Raw genomic sequence first — 10,411 nt, forward strand, 5'->3', positions numbered from 1 at the left:
AGCGGGAGGAGGCTATGTGGTCAGATAGTGGGATTTTTATAAGGTGCGATGGGTAGGGGGAGGGGCTTCCCTGGTGGTTCCAATGGTAGAGAATCTGCCTGCAATGCAGAAGACCTGGGTTCGATCCCTGGGTCAGGAAGATCCCCTGGAGAAGGGAATGGCTACCCACCTCAGTATTCTTGGCTGGAGAATTCCATGGAGAGAGTCCATGGGGTCCCAAAGAGTTGGATATGACTGAGCGACTAACACTTTAACTTGGGTAGGGGAAGACTCCAGAGATGTAGTTTTGTGTCGCTTGTGGATTTAGGTAGTGAGAAGGTTCTCAAGTCCCAACTCCATCACTAGACGTGCGATCATATCCAATTAACATTTCTAGCCTGTTGGCTAGTAAACCTCATAGGGTTGCTGTGAGGACTGTGTGCGTGCTAAGTCGCTGTGAGGATTAGAAGAGGCAATTTGTATAAGGTGCTCAAGACACTGGGCTTCCCAGGTGGTTCTAGTGTTAAAGAACCGAGGTTGGGAAGATCCCCTGGAGGAGTGCATAACAACCCACTCCAGTATTCTTGCTTAGAGAATCTCATGGGCAGAGGAGCCTGATGGGCTCAGTCCATGGGGTCACAAAGAGTCAGACAGGACTGAAGCAGCTTAGCATGCACACTGAGGCATGTGTGTTATAGTGTTTGTACATAACCCATTTGTCTCCAGCATCAGTGCTGTATGGAAGCTCCCACCTGGCAAGCTGTTTGATTACATGAAGCTCTTAGCAGAGAAACCCCCAAGGGAAGCATGGGGAGTATTGACAAATGGAAGTAACACTGTGGTTCGTGGTCTTCTTTGAGTCTCCCTCTCCCTCTTTGTATTCCTTCCACATGGCTCGTCAGCTACCTTTTCCTAATGCTTATTGCCAGCCTCATAAGTTCCATTCCCTGTCTATGCCTCCAGTTCAGTTCTCCCCTTCCCCCAGTCTCCCATTGCCCACCCCCACCTTGTCCCCACCCTGGGTCCCAGTGTTTGCATTCCCACCACTTGCTTTATCATGGGGCATTTGTCACTGGTCACACTGGGGGGGACGTGACAGCCCCAACTTGGTCAGGCTGCTGAGTCAGCCTCGCCCCCCCCAACCCCCGCTTAGCTGCTCCCATGTGGTGTGGTTTCTTTCACCGAGTGTTGTTTTCCTTTCCTTTGCCTGTGTTTGCACGGAATGCCATGAATTTGATATAGTGATTGCCTAACACACATACCACATAATAGTATTTTCTTTCTTTCTGAAGCACTGTTTGCATGACAAATGAGTTGGTAACATTTGTGCCTCTCCTTGCAGCTGTGCAGTTCAATATATAAAGAATGAGCCTTTCAGCATCAATGCTGGCCCTGTGTATTCTAAGAGGGCTTGAAACTGATGCTTAAACAAACTTAATGTTACAGCGTTTTGCAGAGTTACGGTCTATCTCCACACAGTGGATCTTGGGGAGATTTAAAAAGATACTGAAATGGAGCTATGCCCAGGGGTGGTCCCCAGTATGGGCTCTGTCATCCTTCCTTGTGTTTGGGGTCCTGGCTGCTGCTACTTACACCCAGGGCCAAGTGACCCACGGCCCTCCTCTAACCCCACCCCAGCCCTGTCTTCCCTCCAGCCTAGAACCCAGCATGTTTGCAGCCCACCCCCACACTGGTCCACCTCTGTCCCCCTGGGTCTAGCAGGACTTTGGGGGTCATGTGCCAACACTTAGAGCATATTTGCTAATCATGCTTCCCTCCCTCCCATCCCCAAGAAGAAGCCTCACAATCTGAATGAAAAATTCAATCAGGAAAAAAAAAGCCTCGTGAAAAAAGAAGTAAAAACCTTAAGGGTCAACGTTCCTCCAAGCCTTGGGCCTCTGCATCCTCCTCCTGAACTCCCCACTCCAGTCCGCCCCCTCCCTCGATTGATAACCCTTCAGGGTCCTTCATTACCGGCTTCAGTGGAGTCAGCGTGGTCTGCCTCCTCCCAGCGGCATCCCCTGCTTCACTTGGTCTTAGCGCTCCTTTGGCACCACTGCCCTGGTCGTGTCTTGAGCCGCCCTTGAGGCCCCTCCAGGCCTTCTCGGATCCACCTTTCTATGTCTCTTGCGGTTCTGCTGCTGGGCCTGTATGGGAACACACATTTCCAAGAACGGGGCATCCGTGCCCTCCTTTCTCATCACTTTGTTGTGGGTTTTTTTTTAAATAAGGCGAGCAGCTCGAGCAGCTCAGGCTGTGGTTCGTCTTCTTGATTTATTAAAGGCAAAAGTGGGAAAACAAGCTCCAATGTCTAAATCTACTTTGTAACCACATCCACACATTTAGTGGAGATGAGGGGCCGCTCTGAGGACGCTCTGAATTCCCGGGGGGCTGCCACACTGCTTGCTGTTCTGCTGACCTCTCTCTGCCTTGGCAGAGCCTTGTAATAATAACAGCCATGAATCTTTTAGTGGGTTCCTTTCTCCTTCTCCTCCTGCAAAAAGCCCCACACACATTTATCAGGTCCTTAAAGATGCGCTGGGACCATGGACTTGCCCTTGATCCACCTTGTCCCCAGCCCCAGGATCCCTCTTGGCTATTCTGGGCTTCCTTTGAACCACAGCACGGGTGGCATCACACTGGGGGGGGGGGGGGGGCGGTGGCCCTGGGAGAGTACGGCTGGAAACACAATGTGGGTGTGATTTTTGGCTCAGATTTGGTCTGGGATGGCCCCTGGTCCGTCCCACATCTTGCTGCCTTATCTCAGTATCCTGACCTATCTCTCTAGGTCAATGAAAGGGCAAATAGTCACAGAGAAGTGTCAGAAAGGGGTCAGTGAGCAGTTATGTCACCTGCTTTTCAGCATCGGCTGAAAATTAAACAAAACTCACTCTTCTGGCCACTTTTACACTTTGATATCTGTGAGTAAGAGTTCCTTTAGCGCCATGAAATACATTCTCCGATGTCAATAATGAATTGTGTATGAAGAAAAATGTAATGCTTTCAGAACATTTTCTTTTGGGCTTTGTCCATGATTAGATTATACTAAATTATAGAGTACAGATATCAAGCAATTACTCTTTGCTTTTAACTATTCAATTTCATGGCAGATCCATGTAGTGCAGTAATTATAAAATCACACCGATGTGGTTACTGAGAAAATGCCTCATCATCTCTGTCTTGTGAATCTAGGCTCAGGTCGCCCTATGAATTACCCATGGTCCTAAGTGTAAAAGTACATTTCAGATGAAAACTCGTAATCTGTAACTCTCTGTAATTGCCAGGTAACTGGAGAGATTCTTGCAGGTTTTGCTGGATAAGCCTCACCAGGATGCGGGGAGAAGGGGCATCTTTGCCCTCCTGGTTCCTCTGGGCACTTCCCCTGTCTGATGCTGCCAGGTCCTGCTCTAGGCATCCTCTAGCTTTAACCAGGAGTGTGTCTCTCTTTACTTCTGTTTTGTGAAAACATGATCCTTTTGTCCTTGACTCAGCTCAGAACCTCCCCAAGCTACCACTCTATCCTCCAGTTTTAATTCCTTCCACGACTGTGTCTGTCCTGTAAGCAATTGAGTCCCATCTCCTGGAAATGGAGGCGCTTAGAAAAAAAAAGAATTATTTGAGCCGATGGTGAGAAATCGAACACTGGCAGGAGGAGGAAAACCGAAGGAGAAAGGCGCCGACACTTCTAAAGAGGCGGCCAGGGCGCCGTGCATACAGAAGCAGGTGGCTGAGCCCCTGTTCTGGCTCATTACCGGGAAGCACAGCAAAGGCCGCCGGGTGAGGCTGGGGGACAAGCCGGCTGCGGCGCGGAGCTTCCAGCGGGGCTGTCCAGCGGAACGGACAGCACCCTTGCGCTTCCCAGGTGCTGTGCTTGCTGAAGCAATTCCCACTGAAAAAGATGCAGACCGGGACTTCTCTGGCCATCGCAGGGAGGGGAGTTAAGACTTCACGCCCCCAATGCAGGGGGCGCGGGCTTCAACCCTGGCGGTGAAATTAAATCCCGCATGCCCCGCTGCAAAAAAAAAAAAAAAAAGGATGCAGACCATCTGGGGTGAAATCTCCCAGGAGTCTCATTTCCCTCCTTGGCATACGTTTCAATACTGCTGTGCAACCCTCAGGAGCTTTGAGAAAATCCCCCAGAGGGAGCGGGGACCCTGGCCCCAGAAATGGGCGCCCCCTGCTGGTGACGGGGCAAGGTGGGTTCACTGGCGGGGCGGTCCCCAGCAGAGGGCGAGGGGAAGGCGCGAAACGGACCGCGAGAAAGAGAGCCTTTCGTCTTTCTGCTTCTCGGATTGCGTTACTGACAGACGGAGGAACTTAAGGGGGCTGGGAAGGGCGAGGAGGGGTCCTGGATCCAGTTCCTGCAACCCCAGGCTTTAGAACGAGATTCCTGTCTTTTCCTCCGCACTCTCCGACGTGCCCTGCTGCAGCCCTCTCTCCCTATTTATTAGCGGCTGTCTTGGCAGTATTTCCCGGGATCTCGCAGCTGTGCTTGGGTTGATCAGTACGTGCATCGGAAACTGTGAGCGTGCACAGTGCAGGCTCTGGGTCCTATGTAAGGTTGGGGGGAGATCGTGCAGAGCACCCCAAACGAGGATCCTTTTTAGGGCTGGAGTCGTGTCTTCTTCGACTACTAATCCAGGGCTAAGCCCTTAAAGTGGCTGGGGCGGGTGAAAGTTCGATGTGGGCACTGTTTAATTGCTGGTAACCTATGGATGGAAGGAGCTGTGCTTCCTATATGGCCCCAGTTTATAAATAAATGAACATCCATTAAGGTAAAATTAAATTACAGTGAAATTTCCCATACAGTTTTGTTTAGAAGGCAGAAATAAGTGGGTTGGCTGTGTAATTCTGCCGCAGATGCTGGAGCGTGTAGTCACACGGTGATAATAATAATAGTAATTTGCTTTTTGCTGGTGTCCCCGACCCCCAGATCTCAAGGCAGATATTACCACCTTGCCTTCGAAAAGGCTCATTGAGGTTAAAGGGCTGGCTAGAAGTTACCCAGCAAGGGGTTGAGTGCAGAGGCCTTAAAATGCTTTGGTCCATTAGACCTCAAGTCAGTAAACAGAAAATGGACCAGTATGCAGGAGACCTGAGTTCCAGTGCTTGTTCTGCCACTGGCTCAGCATGTGGGCAAAAAAACGCTATTTCTCTGGCCTCACTTTCCTCATGTAGAACAGAAGAGCCCAAATCTTATTCCATGGGTCTCAATATTTGATCATAGGCACACACTTTGCTAATATACGCACCATTTATGGTCAAACCCTCTCTGAGCGTTATTTCCCCCTTCATGGCATGACCAGAATCTGACCTTTGTAAATTAAAATAGTAAATACAAGAGTCATTTCTGTATATTTCATGATTTATTTGCTGGTGGGGGATTTGTTTGGGAGAGGGTGTTTTCCTTCCAAATCCATGGATGAGCCGTGGGCATTTCTGGGGCCTCTCTGGGTGCGAGGGGACCCAAGTTCTGTCCACCTTCTCCCCTGAGTGGCCTGTCACCGGGCTGTTGGAGAAAAGCAAAGGAGGTTTGCAGCTCAGAAGGGTCGGCAGATCCCTGTGGATCTGTCTGCAGGTCTGAGGAAGGAGGGGAGGTCTGGCCAGGTTTGCCTCCAGCTTTCTGTGTTGCCTAGGGCTAGGAATTTAACCTGCCTGCCCCCAAACAACACTTCCTCCCCCCTCTCCTCTCCTCCTGGGGACTAGGAGAAGAAATTAGTAGCTGTTTGTCAGATAAGACCTAGCTTTGCACCAGTGACTCAGGCTGACCTTGACTCAGGCAATGCCAAATGGGGCTGAAGACTTTGGTTGGCAGAATGAATAGGCGGGGGTGGTGGTGAAATTGCAAGCTTTTGTGGCCAGTCTGCCCCAGGGTTTCCTTCAGAGTCACCACCCAGCCTCGGGGCGTCTGGGGAGGGAGGGAATGGATCTCTGCAGGGGAAGGTTTGGGGTCTTTTTCACTTGTAATCCCCTGCCAGGCAGATGTTAGGGGAAGGGGTCTGGGGCCTGGAGATGCCCCTGGCTGGGGAATGGGGCTCCCCGCCTGCGACGGCCGTCTGAACCCCGCCTCCGCGTACACCACTGCCCCTTCCCCGCGCCCCCTCCCCGCGGCGTGATTAGGCTCCCCTCGGAGATAGGGTGGGGTGGGGGGTGCTTGCAGGAGAAGACAAGAGCAAAGCAGAAAAACAAATGACAGCCCCCCTAAACCCTACTGGGCTGCACTGCAGGAGGTGAACCCGGAGGTGCCCGCCCGCCCCGTACCCCCGTACCGTTCCGGGAGGATGGCAGCACCTCGCGCAGCAGTCCTTCCAGGGTGGCCTGGTACTTTTCCAGCTGCCTGGAGTTCATCCTCATTCCAATTTCTACAGGAGCAGTCAGCTGTGAAATAAGGCAGCGTTAACAAGAAGGGAGAGCAAGCCGTTAATCCCTGGGTGCCTACAGGTGGCGGGCTGGACTGCGAGGACCACCGCCCCCAACTCCTCCCCATCCTGCGGGGGATGGGAGGGGTCTGCTGGGAATTCTGGCCCCTCCCCTCAATCTCACCAGGGGCCCGAGCCTGAGGCCAGCCGGGAGGGAGGAGGATCACCTCGCCTCCTCTGGAGGGGAGTCTGAGGAAGCAAATGCCATTCCCCTTCCCCTGAATGATAATAGCTAACGCGTGGGAGTCTTATTAGGTGCCAGGTGTCCTTCTAAGACCTGTTAAGCCTCTCAATAATCCTATGAGGTAGAGACTATTAGAGCTCCCATTTTGCAGATGAGGAAACTGAGGACAAACAGCAGTTGAGTCATTTGCTCAAGGTCATACAAGGTTCCCAGTAAGAGAGGGAGAAGGGCACCCAGGGGGCCTGGCTCCAGGGTCCATGCGGGGACCCCAAGGCTACCCTTGGATGGAGGAGCTGTCTGGAGGCTCTCCACCAAGAGGGGTGGAGGGGGGCGCAGAGTCAGGGGGAGCCAGCTGATCTCACCAGCACCCACAGAGTTTCCCGGTTCTGTGGTCTTGCTGCACAAGCCAGCGGGCAGACTTGGAGACCCCCTGACCCTGGAGAGCTGTGGTGGAGGAGTCCCAGGCCCACTCCCTCTTCTCCTACCCAGCTCACCGGGGGTAGAAAGTGGGCTCAGGAGGCCTGGAGGACAGCCCTGCGTGCCGGCCTGTTGCTGTGGGAACTGTCTTTTCTTACTTTAAAACGAACAGGCTGGACTGGATGACCCAGAATGGATCTCATGGTTCTGGGTGAAGGAGAGGGGGCAAGAGGTACCCACCCCAGCTTGGAACCCTCAGCAGCCTCCCAGGCCTTACTGGCCTCTTTGGCCCCCTCAGACCCTCCTGGGCCTCTAGGGCCTCAGAGCGGGGCCTCTGCACTCGCTCTTCTTTCTTCTGGGATGTTCCTGCTCTAGCTCTTTCATGGGTGGCCCCTTCTTACCCTCCAAGTTTCAAATCAAATGCCACCTCCTCTCCCTGGGGAGAGAATGGGAGAGAGGCCTCCCCTCCCCTCCCCCACCAGCCCCGCCCTCACTGTCTATCAGGCCTCCTTATTTGGTGCCTAAAATGATTTCTTGTCTCATCATCAGTGTCTGACTATCCCTCCTAGGATGGAGCTCGTCACCTGAGTGTCTAGTTCACAGCACGTTCTGTGATGCCCGGGGGACCATCCCCCCACTGGGTTTCTCTGCACTACCTCCCCAATCCCACACCCCATCCCCCCCACGCCGTGTCTTCTACTCACCTTAATGACATCCTGCTTTTCTTCCCAAGGCTCCGCGGGGTCCACCTCCTCTGACCTCTGCTGTACACTCAGGGATTTCTTCTGCCCCTTGTACCTCTCCTTTTCCTAGGGGCCGAGCACAAAATCGTGTAAAACTCACCCTCTCTCAACCACTCGTGGCCCTCTGGGGTTTCTATTCGGAGTGCTAAGGGGCCTGACCCCCCACCCCGCACAGGCCAAAAGAACCCCCTTTCCCAGGCATCTCTCTCCCAGGGCGTCTCAGACACCCGGTGATTTCACACCGTCCTTGGATTTGCCCACCGCCAAGTCAACCCAAAGAGGAATCCTTCCTTTGTAGTTCAAACATCACACCCAGGTTGTTACTGTTAATTAAGTTAACATGCTAAAAATAATGGCCACCCTTCCTGCATATTAAGTATGAAAATGTGTTTTTCATAGCAAAGAGCCTATAAAAAAAGACGGCAAGACGACCCAGCCTGTGAGGGCGCCATGGGGTGGCCCAGAAACTGGAGTCCCTGGGAGGTGATTTATAAGAGGCAAGACAAGGAGATGAATTATGGAGAAAGGAGTCTGCAGCTTCTTCATAAAAATCCCGGTGCCTGGCAATAACGAGGAGGAAACCACGGAGCAGATAAATGCCAAGCACCCTCTCGCTGCCATTTTGCCAGTTCGTGTAGCACCGAATTAGGCTCTTTCTGTCCAGCCTCTCATCTTGCCAGGCATCCTGCTTGCCAGGCCCCCGGGCACTGAAGTCAGACACAGCCTGTTTCTTTGGTTTCTCTGAGGATGTTCTGGGGGTTCAGTTCTGGGCCTGCCCGGGGCAGCGGTGATGCTGGGACAGTCGGTCATCTTCTCCGCAGAGGGAACCAAGTGATAGGTGGGTGGAGGTAGGTTTAGGGGATCTGCTGCATCTCTTTGCAGCCCACTGTGTTTTCTCCTCCCCTGAAGGGGAGCTGGGTCCAGCCTGGCCCCTGTAAAGCCACATGGTCCACATAAAAAAAATCTAGAAAAAAAAAATTAAGAGAAACGGGGAATTCCCTGGTGGTCCAGTGGTTAGGACTCTGCCCTGTCATTGCCGAGGGCCTGGGTTCAATCCCTGGTCAGGGAACTAAGATCCCACAAGCTGTGCAGCACAGCCAATAAAGAGAAAAGAGATCAAGAGACAAAAGTGGAAAGGCACTCAGAACTCCATGACATCTAAGGTAAAAGGCCCAAGGAGGTGGGTCCAGCAGCCCAGTTTTCCACAGGCCCTACCACCTAGGTTCCACTAAGCCGGCCCTGTTTTCTTCTCGGTTCTAAAGAGAAGAAGGCTTTGGCTGCCACTCCCTAGAAAAGTACCTTCTTTTCCTGCTTTAACGTTTGTGCCCACCTGTCCATCCTTCTCTCTCGGGGACCCCAGAGCAGGTTCCCCTCTTCTTCACCAGCCCACCGTGTTTTCTGCTCCCCTGAAGTCAGTGCATACTGTCAGCATCACTTCTGGACAATTAATCATGTCCTGTCTTGTGACATCTCCCCGCTTGGTTTTCTATCATGAGTGAATTTTTCATGTTGGCTCCCGAGCCAGCTCCTTGAGGATGGGAGGTTCTGAGATTTCCTTGTGTGCCTGACCTCTCACCCAGGGTGCCCCTCTGTGCTGCAGAGATGCTCTGCAAATATTTATTGGCTTGTTAATTGAAAACTTCCTCCGAAAGGATGGGCAGGGGTAGGAAAAGATGTCACCTGTGGGAGCCACTGACACCTTTGTGGTACTGCTGAAGGAGTGAAGGTGGCTGGGGGGATGGCTGGAGCCTGGGGTTATCTGGAGTTCTTCAGGCTCACCTCTGTGTCTCTGGCATATCTGATTAAACGTGGGTTTTCTGAAAGGATGCTTGTCGTTGAGCAGGCTTGTGGGTCACCTTGGCCACACTGGGGAGGCGGGCAGCCTGGGAATATCTTACCTGCATCCTCTGGACTTCGCCGTAGGTGAAGATGGGAACAAAGGCCTCTGTCTGGGAGGCCAGCATGGCGGCTGCATGCACTACCAGGAGGACGGCCGTGGCCTTGCGGGACAGCATTCTGGAGCTGGACAATGACAGGGAGCCCCTGTCACCCAGTGTAGGGCTCAGGGACAGACCACTGCATTGAAGGCCGGCGCCCTCAGCTCTGGTCCATGCCCCACCTGGGCCTGTGTGATCTTGAGCAAGCTGCTTACCTCTCTGGATTTGGGCCTGGTGTGGGGTTGTACCAGAGGAGCTCAGAGCCCCTTCTCTGCCCCAAGTCCCCGAGAGAGGCCACCCTGTCCCCTGCCCACACCAGAAAAGAATCATCCCACTTGTTGGCCCTTCCCTTTGTTACTGGGGAGGTCTTCTGGGGTCAGCTGGGCTAATGAAGCAGGAGCAACCCCATATTGCCAATAAAAAAATCTTAGATTATCAGTAGAAGCAAGTCCCAAGATCCAGAGAGCCCTGCCTGCTCCCTGAGCCAATTAGGATAAGAGGGATGGATCCAGGCCCATCCGGTCCTGCCTGGTGGTATCAGGCCAAGACCCCAGGTCTAGAGAGGGAGGGTTTGAGACCCTCTGCCCAGGTGGAGCAGAGCCGGATGAAAAACTCCAGCTTGGAGCCCCACAGAAGAGCAGGGAAGGGTCCCCGCCCCTCTGAGCCGGCGCTGGCTCTCAAGCAAGCGGCTCCACAGCTCCAGCAAGTCTAGCCGCCTGCGGGCCGCCATCT

The 10,411-nt window shown here is 53.1% G+C and overlaps 1 protein-coding gene and 1 non-coding gene across 2 annotated transcripts; one reads left to right on the top strand and one right to left on the bottom strand.

Moving 5' to 3' along the window:
• Positions 1 to 2,015: 2,015 nt before the first annotated feature.
• Positions 2,016 to 9,757, bottom strand: MLN (motilin). The gene is made up of 6 exons (XM_065913287.1): positions 9,641 to 9,757; positions 7,704 to 7,808; positions 6,249 to 6,357; positions 3,732 to 3,868; positions 2,547 to 2,618; positions 2,016 to 2,126 (listed from the first exon to the last, which is right to left on the bottom strand). The coding sequence occupies exons 1-6, from the start codon at positions 9,755 to 9,757 to the stop codon at positions 2,016 to 2,018; spliced, it is 651 nt and encodes a 216-aa protein (XP_065769359.1).
• Positions 8,739 to 8,811, top strand: TRNAD-GUC (transfer RNA aspartic acid (anticodon GUC)). Its single transcript has one exon. It is a non-coding gene; the product is annotated as a tRNA-Asp (tRNA).
• Positions 9,758 to 10,411: the final 654 nt, after the last annotated feature.

This window comes from Muntiacus reevesi, chromosome 20, assembly GCF_963930625.1.
Source record: "Muntiacus reevesi chromosome 20, mMunRee1.1, whole genome shotgun sequence".
Classification (NCBI taxonomy): Eukaryota; Metazoa; Chordata; class Mammalia; order Artiodactyla; family Cervidae; genus Muntiacus; species Muntiacus reevesi.